This window comes from Cheilinus undulatus, linkage group 4 (assembly GCF_018320785.1).
Source record: "Cheilinus undulatus linkage group 4, ASM1832078v1, whole genome shotgun sequence".
In the NCBI taxonomy this organism is placed as follows: Eukaryota; Metazoa; Chordata; class Actinopteri; order Labriformes; family Labridae; genus Cheilinus; species Cheilinus undulatus.
The window spans coordinates 5,713,618-5,731,376 of record NC_054868.1 but is presented as its reverse complement, the minus strand read 5'-3'; the positions used below and the strand labels follow the sequence as shown (position 1 = coordinate 5,731,376).

The 17,759-nt window shown below is 37.6% G+C and overlaps 1 protein-coding gene across 1 annotated transcript; it reads right to left on the bottom strand.

The window, feature by feature from the left end:
* Nucleotides 1-14,412: 14,412 nt before the first annotated feature.
* Nucleotides 14,413-17,279, bottom strand: LOC121508919 (ladderlectin-like). Its single transcript, XM_041786067.1, has 6 exons — nucleotides 17,200-17,279; nucleotides 17,024-17,105; nucleotides 16,740-16,840; nucleotides 16,480-16,614; nucleotides 15,578-15,689; nucleotides 14,413-14,813 (listed from the first exon to the last, which is right to left on the bottom strand). Exons 2-6 carry the CDS (start codon nucleotides 17,082-17,084, stop codon nucleotides 14,746-14,748), a joined length of 477 nt encoding a protein of 158 aa, XP_041642001.1. The 5' UTR covers nucleotides 17,085-17,105; nucleotides 17,200-17,279; the 3' UTR covers nucleotides 14,413-14,745.
* Between the last annotated feature and the right edge of the window lie 480 nt (nucleotides 17,280-17,759).

Sequence of the window (17,759 nt, the reverse complement as noted above, 5' to 3'; positions counted from 1 at the left end):
TCTTACCTGTGGACACATGGACATGTGACGGTAAGAGCTGGGGATCAAACTCCTGATCCTCCTAGAGATGACTGATTCTGCCTGCTTAACAATGAAGGAATGAAGGAATGAAACCTTTATTGCCCTGAGGGAATTTGTCTGGCACCAAGAGCAAAAAAACACAACATGTGTGCAACATGTAAGGGATGTCTAGCAACAGGTTCAATAAAGTGCAAAGTGTGAAGTTCATCTATTGTCAGAGCTTGCTGAGCTCTGTTTAATGCTGTAGGCAGACTATGCAAATGCATATGGCCATACACGCCACAAGGGGGCCCCAAAGCTCAATCAAGCCTCATCTGAGGAGAGCTGAAGCTCTAGCGTAAGTTCAGTCGGGAAAACTATGGATTCACATTTTCAGTCTTAGACCTCTCTAATTATTACACTCTCTCGTCATCACTTATTGTCTGCTATTAATTGCTGAAACTGCCTCACATGAGGACATTGTCTGTAGGATTTAACTGTTTGTGGGATGTCACTGGAAAATCAGCTGCCTCGTCACATGGCCTTATCTAACCAATTGCATGACACCTCTCCCTCATCGTTAGCCAATCATTGCTCTGCTCTCCTTTATTAATATGCCTCTCTCTTCCCCAGTTCTCTCATGCTGACATTTCATGTGACACCAGTCAGGTTCCCAGAGGAAAAGAAAATCCAAAAAGAGATCTCAAAAATGTTTCATTTACTTCTCCTAGACAACTATGAGATCTGTGTGACACCAAACTGAGACTAAGGTGTATTTCTCCTGTCTCTCATTTTTCCTCCTGAGCAATAAGATGCACTGAATCTCAGTTTAGTCTCCATTGAAGTTTTAGAAGAGATCTCATCAGCCTCTAATTTAATTCTCAAAGTTTCTCAAATTTTGTGTCTCTTTGTGATCTCAGGCAGAGAAATAAAAGAGCTCTCTTTATGAACTAAACCTACTCTCATCCCAGCTTCAGTTCATGCATCTCACACTTAGCTCACACAGAGCTGATGAAGAGCTCTCCACAAGCACTCATTGAATTCTCAGATTTAGATACATATTTTGGTGGTTTTTATTCACCTGATATCTTTTTGATTTTATTGTAATCCACACAATATTTTTTATTTATTATTGTGCACAATGAATTGTTGAAAATGTATGAGTGTAGGCTGCAAAGATCTTCTGCTTTTATATTAATTATATGTTCTATAAATCCCTTTAAGTACTGCACTGCACATAATTCAGTTTTGTCACGGACTACATAAAAGACGTAACATGTTGTAAAATAAAAAACTAAATTTAGTAGTAACGTGAAGGCTATAAAGTGTCTATTTCAACAAAGTATTTACATAAAGTCCTGTATATTATTTCCCCAGATGTCATTTAAAAATACCATTATCATTGCCTCCAATAACGGACACATTTGTGAATGAAATTATTCATCAGAACAAAAAACAGAATGCTACACTATGACCCTTGCATTGAGAAAATTTGGTTTATATAATGCTGAAAAAAGCATTACATTTTATGTGGATGATCTCCAGAGTTTGCAGAGCTTTTGGGTTCTGTTCCCTCTTCTTGGTTTTTAGCTGAACTGCCTTTAAATTGACAGGTCATCATCAAACAACAGGACATCATTAAATATCATCCAAAGTACGTTCCCTAACAAATTCTGATAGGTGATCAACAACTGTATCAATGTGAAATGGCTGTTCAGGTTCCGATTCAACGTGAAGTCCCGAGTGATGCATCTCACTTGTTTGTCCACAGCACTGGGATGTATGGTTGGCGTTATGTAGGTCACACAAATTTGTGATCAAACAGTATTCCAGATCAGTACAGTCATCAGCCTTCAGATACGCTTCCAGAACTGGTCACTTGCAGTCATCGGGCCTCAAGTCTGATGATTCTGGAGAAAAACAAAAGAGGTGGAATATATTGTACCAATTTCTTATTGCTTGGCAATGAGTCATGCTGGAGTAAATTGACATGGTTGCTTTACATTTTTGCACATTCATTGTGTTACCTCCGTTCTCCTCTCTTTGTGTGTCCCGATGAAAACAGGGTGTAACAGTAAAAAGTCACCATATTTGACACTAACTTGCCAATTTATAAGTCATACCAGGTCAAATCCTGTTATAAATCCCCCTTTTATGAGGTTATACAGTGAATGTTTTATTGGATCTGTTAAAGAGAGGTGCTGGTTTACTTAAACAGAAATTTTGGATGCTGTAATTTGTGCTGTTATTAAACTGTACTAGGTTATACTCAGACATGTTCTTAATATTTTGTGAATCCTACATATAAATGTGATCTTAGCAGACTGTCCTTTCAAATTTAATTGATTTATTATATGTATAAAATCATTAAAGAATGTTGTCAAAAGCAATGGAGCTGATGAAATGTAGCTGAGAGAAGAAAAAAACAGATGGCCAGTTTTAAATAAAATACCAAAAGTCCAATTTAAGTAAAAGTAAAGGTGTTAAAATACAAATTTGGTAACAGTTAAAGTTACCCATATGAATAGTACTTGAGTAGAAGTCTTAAAGTATGTAGTATGTAGTAGTATATAGTACTGCAGTGGACTGATCAATAAAACGTGTCTCCAAAATGTAGTGGAGTGGAAATATCAGTAAGTATTAGTAAAGTGACAATATATAAAAACTATAAAATGCACATTTCCTCACCTTTCTTCTGTATCTTTTGCAAGCACTTTGTTGGCTCTTCACTTTTCTTCTCCAGTGTGAGTCATACTTATGTGCCATTTTCAAACATATTTAAAATATGCCTGTAAGAAAGCAAAAGTGGAAATAAGCATTTCATAAACTAAACATTAATTCATAATACCGTATGTCTATCTATTTTTAAAACACAAATGATCACAAACATGCATGCATACACAGTTTACAGGTTATTTACACAAATATGAGAGAAGCAATGCTGACTAGGCGGAACAAGACTAAAATCTGTTTAATAAGATATTTTTTTCTGTATGTAATTCTGCATAAAAAAATAGAATACAAGTAAACCTGATAGAAACTTTACTTGCACAAATTATTTCTTTCTTATCTTTGAAATTACGAAAAGAGATATGTTATGGTAGCAATTTTATTTTCAATTGTATCAAAATAAAGCAACACATATTTAATTAAGGAAGACTTAAAGACGTGTGGGCGATCAACCAGCTACACAGCTGTTTAAAATTTACCAGGTATATAAATAAAACTGGGCTACATGTATGAATCAGTTGTAATGATTTAAAAAGCCAGACTTTTGAAATGATATGGCCATTACAATAAAGAATTTTAAATATTTCCTTCCTCATTTAATTAATATTTTTATTTTATTTACAATTTTTTCACGTTTTGAGTGCCTGGTTTTTGCCTTTTAAACTGGATACTGTAAGCAGTGTTTGTCAACTTCTATAGCTGGATCTTTTGCATTTTGTCATTTTCAGATAAAGATATTTCCCTCAGCATTATGATATGAAACTATCACGTAGTAGTTAATGATTTGGTACCTTACTCAGCTCTGATCAAAGTTTATCATAGTAAACAGGGGACGTTGTTTAGCAAGTTACCATTAACTTTAGCTAGCGAGGCAGAGGGCAACCTGACTCAAATTAGGGATGAGTAGCGTCTTTTTCATGTATATAATTAAGTTACATTACATTTTTATACGTTTTTTAAAGAGTTGATGCCCTGAAGTCGCTTCAGTTACTCCCTACCCCCTATCATCTGCGCCTCTCTGTCCGTGAGTGTCGACAACTTCTGGATCAATTCAACCGCAGGGAGAGGAGAGGGAGGTTGGACCGAACCACTTTCGAGCACTGGAGGGGGGACAGGGACGGCCTTTAAAATCTTTAACCAGATTAATTTGTGTATGCAACTCAAAGAAGGGCATTCAAGGCATATCATGTATTACATAATTACATGTTTTCAATGAAATGAGGATTTTTTTTGGGGGGTGGGGGCAATTCAGTGATTGTCTAGGATTGAGGGGGTCCAAAACACCCCCTCCACTTGATTTTCACCCATGCATACCTAAAATCATTCAACTGATTAAAACGTGCCAGTGGCAGATACTTTTTCTTAAAATGCAACATAAATAACTTTAGATTGGACTATTAACAAAGAAATAGTAGAAAAAGTGTTGCTTTATCCACTTACCACTCACAGAAGTTGCATTTGGCCCAAATCTTGAACTGTGAATCCAGCCGCAACGTCGTCAATTCATTGGAAGAGAGCGACATCAGTCACTTACACTGCATCGTGATTGGTTAATCCAAAACGGGGCTGATTTAACGTTCGTAGTGTAGTGGAGTAACGGAATGGAGCGCGAAACCGTCTCAGGACGAAAAAGAAGGTAAGCCACATCTTTGTCAAACGAAATTTTGATAAAAGTAAGTACATTTTAGAGTATCTTGTTCGAGTGTGTTGTCCTGATACTTCCTGAAGAAACTGGTCGGCATATGTGGTAAAAAGTAAAGCTAGCTTGCGAGGCTGTTAGCCAGAACCTCATGTAGTTTGGAACATGTGTAGGTTAGCTAACTGTTAACTTACTGCAGTAACATTTAATCATGGGAGAATCACCTATATGCCCAATTTATGTAAATAACATACAGTTTGAGGGGAAAAAATCATTTTCTTTTTCATTTAGTAAGACCATGTTTTTTTATATGTGTGTGTGTGTACACATATATACAGTATATATATTTAAATACTCAGTCACAGTCTGGATTTTTATCTGATGTTCCTTCAGGATCCCTCTGTGTTGCTGTTGTTTGTCTGGTGGATTTTAGATTATGTTTTTCAGGTCCTGAGTGGTCTGATATGGTAAAATTAACATGATCTACTTATCCAAATATATCAACATGTGTTGTACTCTGTTCCCAAATACAAGACATAATGACAGGATGAATTATGTAAGGAGTTTAAGCACCTTTTTAAGTTGGCTAATTAAAATGTGATGCACTTGTATGTATTTAACAGAATGGATGGCCCAGCAGCAAATACTAAAAAGGAGCTGCCCAAAAGAGCAAGAAAACCCAACGAAGAAGATACGTTTCTATGAACCAGCCCCTGACTCACCTAGAGATGACCAAGATGGTAACTGAGCTATTGTTTTACTACATGGCTTAGCTGTCTTTAAAGTGACTGTTATTTTGAATTTACGTCTGTTTGACAATCTCTAGTATCTATAACTGGTATTATTATAAATTAATCTGCAGCTTCAGGCACAAACACTGGTTTACAGGATTTTTGTAAAGAAATAACAGAGAAGTAAGAGTAATCCTCCAGTCCAATTGAAACTGTTTGTATTTTAGTGGAAGAATTTTGCAGCACAGTTGGTGAAATTATCACTACATTTAGGGCTGGGAGATTGATTTGGAAATGTTATTATTATTACTTTTTTAAATCTCTCATTTGAAAAATTAGATGCTGTTTTGCCTGGAAGGGCATGAAATTGCAAATAGGTATGAAGTTGATACTGCAGAAGTTGTTTTGCCACTTGTTTGCTGATTTTAGGACTTAACTGTTTAAAATGTATTGATAATTTACTGAACATTTTCAGCAGCTTGACCTTAATTAAAGGCAATTTGAGAGAGGACAGGCCAGGTGACAAAAACAGAAGAATATCAAGAACAAAAGTTTGCTAAATACAATCTTTTCATTCAACAGCATTGTAAAAAGCTAAAAATTGATATAAAATGAATTATCTCCCATAAAAAAAACTCCCACCAGCACACCTGGACACAGATCATGACCCTTTTCTATCCTACTCTATTCTCAACAGTTTATTGGTTAATACATTAATAATAGTGAACTTTATTTGCTTAGCACCTCTGATACAATTATTGCAAGTCAAAGTGCTCTACAACAAAGAATTACAGCATCAGGTGTGTCATAGAAAATGTGTAAAAAATTAAAATGCATAATCATAAAATAATAAAATGAAAAACAAAGTGAAAAGATAGAATACGGAGTGCATAAATCAAATAATGAACACTATTTAAAAGAGTCACGTGAGTGCAGAAGTGTCAGGAAAATGCACAATTAGGCTACTTAATTTAATGGTATTTAAAGGCATAAGTAAAGAGAAAGTTTGTGCTAAGGTCTAAGAGGATTAGAAATGAAACCAATAGGATATAGTAGCACGTTTCTTGCATCACTTATTCCATCTTCTTTTCGTTTTTTTTTTTTTTTAATGCAGAGGATTGCCAAAATGCTGTAGTATTTGGGAAACACAGAAAGGTGCCAGATGGAAAGACAGTCCTGGATCAGTCCAAAGTCAGTGGAATTCTAAGTACACTGATCATTCAGTAGTTAAAAAAAGAAATGTTATGGAAAATTGTTGGAAATTAATTGGTAAAAACATGTGGGAACCCAATATAGAGAGCCAAAGGTGTATCCCTTGGGACCTTATTTTGGAAAAATATATGTGGCAGTGAACAGCAAGAGATAACTAATCATTTGATCATGTTTGAATTGTGTCATGATTTACACATATGATGCTGGTCAATTTAAAATACAACATTACAACTCATAAAGTCACAGATGTTGAAAAACTGTAGGAGACTGTGAAAATATGTAATTAGAAAGTCAACACACCCAAGAGTTGCACAGGTGACGTCATGCTAACTAGAGCTGTTGAATCCAGTGTTAACATGATGCCTGTGTGTTTTGTGCTGGGACGTAGGTACACATATATTGGCTACATTGGCTCTTGCTTGTTCTTTGGCTATCTGGCTGAAAAGGAACATGAGTCACTGGATAAAGCACATCAGGCAAGATACATTTGTGCATCTAACAGCTAAGCTGATGCTACTGATGTATAGTATGTTGTGCAAGATGAGAGTATTAGTTTACTGTCCGGGTTGATACAAAACTACTAAATTCTTAACTATTGTCACACTTATTTTTTTAATAACAGCAGGGTAACATTTTGTAGTGATATACATTAACAAATGTTTAAGTCATTCACAGTTCATGGGATTAGAAATTAAGTTGTCTTTTGTTATTTACTGTCATACATATTAGGGGTGCCATGATTTTCCAAATCCTTGATTTGATTGGATTTTCAATTTTAGGGTCACAATCAATTAGATTCTTGATCTTCTGTTCTCTTTAGCTCAGATGGCAATACCCCTTTAGACTGTCTAATCTAGATTAATTGCTTTTATGCAATGATAACTCATTTAATTTTGGATTCTTCATTTAAAACATGGTTTACATGGTGTCATGAGTGATATAATCTCCATTGTTTGTTAACAATGTGCCACACTATAGCCTTATTGTCAAATTGAGATAATTTATTAACAACATAATTTAAAAATAAACTATTTTCTTGTTGGCAACGTTAATTTTGTTGGCACAACTCATTTGGAAGGCAATAAATCAGGGTTCATTTTGACAGTTTTTAAAATTAAGTCTCAGTCTTAGTCTTTAGATTAAATGCTGTTTAGTTTAAGTCACTTTTTAAACATTTATAACCTTTTATAGTTTTAGTCTAGTTTTAGTCCATAAAGATTTTAGTCTTGACCTTTAATCCAAGCAATTTATTTTCTTGCCTGAACCTGGAACCAAACCATGGTAGTGTGTTCTCTGCACTCTGCCAAACCTGCTTTCTACAGCTGAGAGGCAGAAGAAATACAGATGCATTGTTTTTTGACAGATTTACCCACAGTGGAGAAATATCACAGATTTTGATTGACTGAAAAAAATTTAATTACAATTTAGTCTAGTTTTAGTCATCTTAATGAAAACTAAACTTACTTTGAGTCTATTTTCTATTCTATTCTATCTATTTTTGTTAGTCTTTGTCTAGTCTTTCTCATGTACAAAGGCTGTCCACGTTTATTTTTAGTCATAGTTTTAGTCGACAAAATTAACACTGCAACATGTTGATTTCAGAAAAGCAGAAGTAAGTTTGGTTCATGTGTTTCCTATATCAACAGTTGCTATGGTGTCTTAATTGGCACTTTCAGGTTAGAGGAGGTAATGCTCACTTGCAGTACAGTGGCCACAACCACAATATGCTCTGTGTTTTTTGTCCCTCTTGGCCTGCCTGCTTTACATGACACTGTGGGCAAGGCTAAATCCTCAATTCTTCTTTTAATTTTGAAGGTCGAGATCATGATGTCATTCCTATTAATATCCGATTTGAATCGAGATAGAAAAATACATATTTTTTTCCAGAAATAAGGTCCCATAGGGTCCATTAGAAGGGGTTGAATTTGGCTTTCTATATGGAACTCTGAGAATGGTTGACTACAACTTTCCCATTACCAGGTTGTCCAACACAAGTGTTTGGGGTTGTGACACAAGACTGTGCTAGAGTTCTATACTGGGCCTTTAAGAAGCTTGTATCAGAAATGTATTCCCCTCAAATGCCCTTAATCAATTGTAATTGATAACCAATAAACTAATAGTTGCAAATCAAAAAAAAAAATTAGTTTTAACATCAACCTGTGTCAACCAGGTGTTATTGTTTTTCAATAAAGCTTCATCTACCTCATGCACTGATTAACATGCATTTAACCATCAACTTTTTCAATCTAAAGAAATGCAGCATTATTTTCAAAAATGAAGTTGTTGTAATTCTAGTTTTTATTTCTAGTTTGTTTTTCCCTTTGTCTTCTGCCCTTTCTCCTTGCATTCATCACCACATATAGCTAAATTTGTGCATACTTTCTAAAGTATTGGGACTCCATATATCATGTAGCTACATTTAATGTTGTGGTTGTTTCAAGGTTTTCAGTGTCCCCAGTTTTACTGCGTTCTGTTGTGTGAACCATAGAGGTATTACAATAAGAATTTTCAATATCAGGATAATAAAAAAATGTCAATACTGTTGTGATAACTGCTGTTAGATTATCCAAGTTTTAATTAGTGCTGTTTTTTCTTTTATTCTTGCAGCTTACATCATGCGCTGTAGTGCACTGGATGGATGGACACTGGTTGAGAACAGTAAGGTCAAAAAAGCTGTCATAAACAAATGTCGCATGAGAGCTATAAACACATAGACAATTGATGAGATGACCATGTTTAAAAAAGCCCTTATATACAATGCTGCATGATGGGCCTTAAAGAAGTTGTTGAATGTTACGTGTTGTAAAGCTGTGCTGATACTTCTCGAAACATTGTTAGAGACACTGTTTGTCCATGTCTGTTTTAAAAAATTTAGTTTTATTGATAAGAGGCACATTTATGGTTCCGATTTTATAAGGATGACAATGGTGGAGTAGCCTTAGCTGTTGTTGAAGTGCTAACATGTTATTACAGCTATCATAAATACTCAGTTGGGATTGAACTGTTTGTCAAAGTCGATTTACTACTGTTGTTAGTGGACTTTAATAAAGACTTACTAGTACCAACATTGCTGTGTGTTAGTGTTCATATATCTATTCTTCTATATATGGGTGTGTGTGGGGGCGGGGGTGTCTCAAGTGTGACTCCCTCTAACCTCTAATTATTCTGTCTCACCTATTTCTCCTAGTGAATTTTAGGATAAATAGCTGAGAAACATTTCAGACACAATAGAAACCAGAATGAGGCTGAGATGAGAATCACAACTTTGTCTCACAAGCAATAGAAGAGCAAGCTTTGAGCAGTAGATTTTTCCTCTGGGTTGTTAATGGCAAGTATAAGGCTCATCTCACTGTTAGTAATTGTTCTGTCATCATTTCTCACGATGTCAGACTCAGAGCCTGGATTGTTAAATTCAGGCACTCACGGATCTCCATACTTGACAGCCCGGCGCAGCATCAGGATTCCAAGATTCTGATGCAGAGATTCTGCAAATGTTAAGAGAGCAAGGAATCAATCCTGCTCCAGGTTTGGAGCTCTCACAACTGCAAGCCCTTGCCATCGAAGTTATGTGTGAATCTCCAGTCCAAGAAATGCCCCCTCCTGTTCCTGACCCTCCCATTACCACCGGTAGGAAATGCACAAGGAAACAAAAACACTTAGATCCTCCAAGTAAGCGCAAACAAGTCTCCTCTGGCTCAGCTCATCTTGACTTTTCAAGCACCGCATCCCAGGGTCCAGATGATGTTCTCACCATCACACTGAAGTCTTTAGCAAACTCTGTTCAGTCAATCAACCATCGCCTTCAATGTCTGGAACAATCTCAAGCTGCAAGCCCACTTTCAGCAGTTCTCGCCAATCATCAACCTTTCAACGCACCGCTCTCTGCTCCCACGGATTCAACCTCTTACGCAAGCACCTCAGCATGGCCTCAGCACAACCTGGCTTCTTCCATCTCTGCTCCGATGTTAGGTAGGCTATATGTTTCCTTTTGTGCAAATATCTCTCAAAAATTCTGCAAGGCAAGGACATCAGTCTGCCTTATTCTGCCATCTCCTGAATGTGCAAACAAAGTAGCTAGAGGAGAAAATTTCCCAACAGTATTCAAGTCTGCAGACCCCAGATTGGCAAGAGATACATCTATAGGAGAGTTTGCTGTAGCTTTTGGCCTGTACAGAGATGTAATCTGCTCAGTTTTCCCCGAGCACAGACAAGAACTGGACACAAACTTAGCACTGATTGGTGACCTCAGCCTGAGATACGGCAGCAGCTTATTCTATCAATATCACAAATGTTTCTCCTGCAAGTCTGCTCTCTACCAATTAAACATCCACCTAAATTGGTCTATCCTGGACACTGAACTGTTGCAAGGTGCTTCTTTTTAACAACAAGCCTATATGCAATAATTTCAACAAAAATGTGTGCTCTTACCCCAACTGCGCTTTCCTTCATATCTACAGCTACTGCAAAGATGCCCATCCAAAGTCGGTGTGCCCTCGCAGGTGGCGCCCTCTGAACAGTCGTGGTTCAAAGACTTATTAAGCAGTCATCCATCCACTCCTATAAATGTCCCAGCTCTTGCATCTGAACTATCTTCTCATCCCAATTCTGTATTTGTGGATCATTTGTTAACTGTTCTGTCACAAGGGTTTAGAGTAGGAGTTGTGTCATCTGTAGCTTTCTCATATGAATGTAAAAATCTTCAGTCCTCCCTTAATGACCCAGAGGTTGTTTCCCAGCTCTTAAAAAAGGAGCTTGATAAAAACTATTTAATAGGTCCTTTTGATTCTTCTCCATTTCCAGTGTATCACACTAGCCCCTTAGGCATCACAACAAGAAAATACTCCAGAAAACGAGACTAATATTCAATCTCTCTGGGGGGGGGCTGAATTGTTGAATTGTTGAAAAATGTGAGCTAAAGTGCCCTCTTGGGAGGCAAAATGTGTGTTAGGCAGCGTCCACATGGAAACAAATTCAGGTGTGTACGCAAAAGTTTTTTGTCGGAACGGCGTTTCATCCACATGGAAACGGCGATTCAGGTGACTAATGATACTTTTTGAAACCGGGTCCCAGAGTCCATACATCCGTAAACGGCTACCATTTTGTAATTCTGTTATTCTATTTTTATTTTATTTTATTTTTCATTATTATTGTATTTCTATTATTTGTATTTTTTTGTATTTGTATTTCTAAATATTCAAAATTAATACAAAAAAAAAAAATCTATCTTTTTCCCAAACATCTCACGGGCCAGATGACCCCTGCTGGCACTGGACCTGGCCTGCTGGCCGTCATTTGGGGATGTCTAGTGTAAGTCAGGCAGTTTGTTTACAGATGCAGAAGAAGAATTTCTTCTTTTATGGCAAAATGACGCTAGATTTAAAGGTGCAATGTGTAATATTTAGCCTAGTAGCATTTAGCTGATCAAACTTGGTAAAATAAAGCAAAACATTTCTAAGACGGTCTATCTAAATAAGTGTTTAGTCATCTAAATTCAAAAATAGCTATTTTGAAAAAAAAAACAACTCAGAATAAACCTTTAATTCATACATAGGGAGGGTCCCCTCCGTGAATGCCGCCATCTTGGATTTTTACGTTTTCATGGTAACATAGAGGAAAAAAGGATAAATAAAGTTATTGTATTGTATTGTATTGTATTCACATTACAGATACACATTAAATTAAACTGGTTGCCACAGTTTCCAGCAGAGAAATGCAATCTAAAACCCACTTCTAGATGTTGATATTCAGTTTTACACACTGCACCTTTAACCGGTGGGACCATAAGTCATGTCAGAACATTTGTATTCAGATCAGATTGAGATAACTGAGCACACGTATCTGAATCGGATTGTATTTTCCAGCATCCATGTGTACAGAGACGTTTTTATCCCTGATCCAAATGAATTTAATTGGATCGTGAAAAAAAGGCTCATGTAACCACAGCTACTGATCAGCTGTGGCTAGTGTTTTTGTGGCCAATTACGTCAGAATCGTTGATCTCCACTGTCGTGCATTTAGTGACGAGGAATGATTGACGAGTACCCATCAGTCTGTTAGTGAGGATATGGACGACAGACGGCGTTATGGCGTCAACAAGAAGTTATCCTAGTGGGGCAGAAAAATGTACAAAGGAAACAGAGGAAGAAAGACAGTTAAAGGATAAAGGTAAGGCATTTGTTTGTGATGTGTGTGTGTGTGTGTGTGTGTGTGTGGGGGGGGGGGGGGTAACGCCAAGTTTTTAGCAAGTTTGTTTGTTATTTGTCCTGCTAGCTAGCTCAGCTAGCATTGGACAAATAGTTAGCTGGCATAGATTTAAACTCACAAAGCCAGCTTTAGTGTTTGCTTCATGAAAGATGGCTAAAAAAAAATTAACCTGTCACGTGAATAGACTGCTATCCTGCACTAACCTGCACATAACACTGGTTATTTATTAGGTGTTGAATAAATTGCTTTTTAGTCTTTTTATAAGTTATTTGCCCAAAACTTGTCCAGACATTGGCATCCAGCTCTTTGCTGATGATGCAATCATCTATGCTCCTGCTAAGTCATCTAGTAAGGCAGCAGAGATCTTGACTGATCACATGTATGGAGTCCAGCAGTGGCTGGAACTCAGTCATCTTGTTTTGAATCTAAATAAGACTGTGTCGATGTGTTTCTCCATAAGGAAACGATCTCCACTTGAAAGTTTTTGTGTTAAGAGGAGAGTAATAGAGGAGGTTAATGAATTCAAGTTCTTGGGAGTGAAGGGAAACCTGAATTGTTTTAAATTAATTCGGCAGTACAAACCAACTCAGGCAGCTCAGATATTTCTGCACTCCATGATCTTCTCTCATTTCTCATGTTGTATGACAGTCTGGGCTCAAGGTTCACCTTCAACAATCAGAAATCTTTCATCTTTGTACAATAAAGCTCAAAAATGATGGTCAACAAACCCATCTGTTGGCATCACTGCCACATTCTGAAAAAACACAATCTACTGAGCTTTGAGAGCTTCATGCATCTTTCTTTCCCTAAATTAGTTTTTAAATGTATTAATAATCTTGCCCCTGAATCCTTAAATTTGGACAGTCAGTCTTTTCTATTAAAGGCTGTAAACTTTTGAATTCATTATCTACTGAAATAAAACACAGATTTAAAATCACTGCAAGGGTGAAGTGCTGTCTGAAAGCAAACCAGAGCTGTAATCATGTTTTTAACTTCATATTTGAACTGGTTTATAGAACTCTTGTGCCATTTGATGCAGTTAAATGTGATCCATTTTAAGAATTGTTTACTCAAAGGCCCAACTGGGGATGAGAGTTGTACATTAGCAATCACTATAAACTCTCTGTGCAGCACACCAGATCCATGCTCTGTTATGAAACTATGTTAAACTGCATCACCCCTATCAAATAAATGAATTCAGATTCAAAAATATGAGGCCTATTTTAATTATTGTGGACTGTTGTAGCAGTAGATTATTGCTCTGAGTGGATTATTGCTAACTCAACTGAGTTAGCTGCAGTCTCCCTCTTTGTCACAGTTATTAGAGTATTTATTGTGACAATACAGTTAGCATTTATAAATAACTTTTAAAAGTCTGTTCAAGAAGATGAATGTATCTTGAAAAAAACATGAGAAAAAAATGTAGTAAAAACCCAAACTGTGAATTTTTTAGTACATTATAAAACTGAAGTGCTCTTATTTTAAACCTGGGGTGGAAACAACATATTAAGTATATTACAGGAAAAATGTCAAAGTCAGTTTTAAGTCTGTAAAACTTCAGAAACAAATTAGATCTTGTTGGATACTAGACCGTTGGGCCACAGGAGTTAACTTTATGAAGGGCCCCCCACCACTTACACACACTGATCACAGGCATCATTAGGACTCTGCCCCAACAAATATCAGACATCCATCTAATAATCCAGCTGCTATCACCCAACAATGTTGCAACCAACTCTGAGACAATGTGGCATTATTTGTCATGGGTTCACAGTTTTTATCCCCTCCACTTTAATGATTTCACTTTTCTGACTTTCACCCCTCGTAGTCCTAGAAAGCAGATGTTTGTTGAAGCGTCACATGATAAACTCTGTTCATCTCACACATGAAATGACACATGACACAGTCTGTTGTCTTTGTGAATGCTTGAAGCTTTTTTTTAAATTTTGCACAGTCAGAAAGATCAATAGAATAAAGAGGGAAAATTTTGGCGTGAAGCATCCTTTCTATAACCCGTCCAGTCTGATCTCGTCGGGGCCCTCAGAGACCATCCAGCTTGTGTTGATGTCACTTGTCGCTTCATTCCTTGTCAGCGTTACAGCGATAGAAAAGAAAAGTAGAGAGAAGGATCAGATATAGAGCTCAGGGTCAAATTAGACTGCAGTGTAACATTTCCACCAGTGTTGGTGCTTCTTCACCGTCCTTCATGGCGTTGGCTCATGTTTACAGTTACTTTTGCTTGCAGCAGACGGAGGGAAGAAGAGTGCTGCAGGTAAGATCATTCCAGCATTGGCCAGCTGTAAAATATCAGAAACAGAACAGGAGAACATTAGTGAGGCCTTTAGATTCTCTCATTCAGAGCAAACCTTGGACTAACTGTATGAAGTGGAACAATACAAACCAGTACTTCAGTCTCAGCAGAGGTCTGGGCTCTCATTTATAACCAACAGCAACGATGCGTTAAGCTGGCCTGGACAACCAGACCTGACGCTAAAATGAGCCCACCTTTAGCAAACTGTGGCCCATGGGTCCAAGGTTTTGGAGTGGAGACAGGCTGAGGTGGAGACCTGAACTTTATCTATGAATTCATCTGAAACAATTTCACTGAATACTACCCTCCAGGTGCCGTTGTGGTTCATTTTCAGATCATTTCTATGCATTTTCATTCATCTGGAATTTTGCATTGATGGTTTAAGGTTGAATGTAGGCGTGTAAAGGGCCAATAGGAGGCTGATCTATGTGAGCACTTTTTCAGGTGGATCAGGATCTATGAAGAGAACATTGTGTAAAGATGAAAGTGGACTAGGTTTATAAATCTGAATAGTTTTTGCCACATGCCAATTTGTGGTTTTTGGTTCACGTCCACGTTTAGTCTGGATTCTAGGCCTTGTTTTATAAATGAGAGTCCTGGTCTTGTTTCTGCTGGATCACAAGGAGAAATTGACCAGCTACAATTTCCTTTTCTGACTTTGTCTACAAATAATGATAACAGTGATGAATTAACCATGACTTTATCCCTTATTTAAGCTTTCTTAACCAGAATGAATGGTGTGATATTTACAGATGTATTTTGTCTGCAGACAGTCTTCCTTGCCGCCGTAGTTGTTTGGCTCTCCAGGGCACCAGTTTTTGAAGTTCATGAAAGATCCATCGTTCCAGCCCCAGTTACCTTCCTTTAAAACAGAGATGATGACATTAGAACACATTTCTACAGAGGAAACATCACATGAGTGAATCCAAGAAGACGTCAGAAAGATCCCAGGAGGCTGGGCTGTTTGGATCAACATTACACACAGAGAAAGACATTTTTAATACAGTTTTTCAAAGTTGCTGAAACACTATTTCACATTCTCTTAACCAAATGATCAGTGACCTAAACTAGTTTATCAAATCAACCCCCCTGTTAGCAAATCCTTGAACACTTTTCCCGGTTAGACACAGCTTACAATACTCATTCTTTCATCCAGAACTCTAAACACAGTCTCACTCTCTTAATAAACACATGCTGGGTTAGGATTCCCCTGTGATGCAGAGTGGTGACCACTGGAGGCAGAAGTTTAACACAATTTAACATTCCCCCGACACTGGAAACAGAAGACTCTTGTCTCTAATGATGTAGAACCAGTGTAGACCAGTTCAGAGAGAAAAAGTGAGTTAAGGATGATATCAAAGATGGATGGAGACGATCTGAGTCTGAGGAAGACTTTCTGAGGTGGTAGGCCTCTGTCCAATCAACATGATCAATATTTTCCTTCTGTAAACACTCTGATAAAGGGTTAAAAATGCCCTCCAGTGGATTATCAATTGCCAGAAATGCTTAATGCATCAAATGTGATACAAAAAGTGAAATTTTATGGCAATTTCATTGATTTCGGTGGAAGGTTAACTAAACATTTGCAACTGGCTATTATTTGAGGTATTTTAGCTTAAAACGTCACATTTCTGAGAGGGTTGATGATTTACCCGATGCTGGTCAGAGCCTCCCAGCCAAACATGGGGATTCCCACCAGTCATTCTGGTCACCAGCAGTGTGATCTGATGGTTTTCAAGGTGTGAATGCACAGATGCCAGATGACCTCCCAGCTGGTGGCAGTTTTGCTAAAGATAAAGAGCAGAAAGAGAGGAGGACACTGATGTTAGAGGAAGATGACATGGAGTCTGTTCAGACAGATTTAACTGGACTATGAAGCACTCTTCAGATCATGGTGAACATCATCTCATACCTCAGCTTGAGACCAGGTTTGGGGATGGTCAACATAGAGGCACTGATGATTCCCAACCACGGTCCACTTCCCAAAATGCCTCTTGAACAGATCACGGTACGCTGAAGGACATGATCAGAGAAAAACAGAATAATGTGGACTAAAACTGAACCAAACACTCACTCTGACAAAAACAGAGGCCAAAATACCAAATACCAAAAGACAACATGAACCAAAAACTTCTCTACCACTGGAGAAAGTCACATGAATACCACTGTAATGCTTTGTTCATTCATCAAACTCACCAGCAGCGTTGGTCAGAACCACCACGGCACAGACCAGAGCAGACACAGCCAGCAGCTTCATGGTGACGTGGATGAGACGATGCTGTAGATAAACACAGAGACAGAAGAGTTACTGCTGCTGCTGTCAAAGACAAAGATAGAAATCAACACCAGCAGAGAGCTGAGACTACAATCACCTTCTTCCTTCTCAGTGTAGATTCAGCCTCCCTGAGTGGGTACTGAACAGGAGGAGCAGCAGCTCTTATATACAACTTTTTATCTCCTCATCTCTCCAGAAGAAGGAACTGAACACAGGCCGACCAGAAACGTCAACAGAAACAGCATCGTCACACATCCAACATCAGAAAATTAGACTGTTAAATTCTGTATTAACAGGTTTGAAGGATGGAGAGGATTAAAGTGTTCAAACTTTTTAGCCACTTTCCAGTCTTCCAGCTGTAGAATGAAACCTGGTTTAGCAGGGCTGAGGATGTTGTAGTTTGTTAAACTGACAGTTATTCAGTGAGTCGAGCTCCTTTTAGTGTCTCAGCTTTTATTCTAATCATGAGTGTTCTCTCTGACTGACTAAAACCTCTCACACTGAATTCTCTTTGTACCAGCAGCTTAAAGATGTTTTTAATTTATGACACCAGTCACTAATGACTGAGTTAAGTTAGAAAAAAGTGAATATTGATGCTATTTTCTGCATTTTGCAACGTACATTCTCAGGAGTATGAATGATATTATTCTTTAAAAT

Excerpts from the sequence above, each read along its gene's own strand:
- LOC121508919 (XM_041786067.1), bottom strand. The coding sequence starts at position 17,084 with ATGAAGCTGCTGGCTGTGTCTGCTCTGGTCTGTGCCGTGGTGGTTCTG. Across the intron at positions 16,841-17,023 it reads GGTTCTGACCAACGCTGCTG|CGTACCGTGATCTGTTCAAG; the intron begins GTGAGTTTGATG and ends CATGTCCTTCAG. Across the intron at positions 16,615-16,739 it reads AAACCTGGTCTCAAGCTGAG|CAAAACTGCCACCAGCTGGG; the intron begins GTATGAGATGAT and ends CTTTATCTTTAG.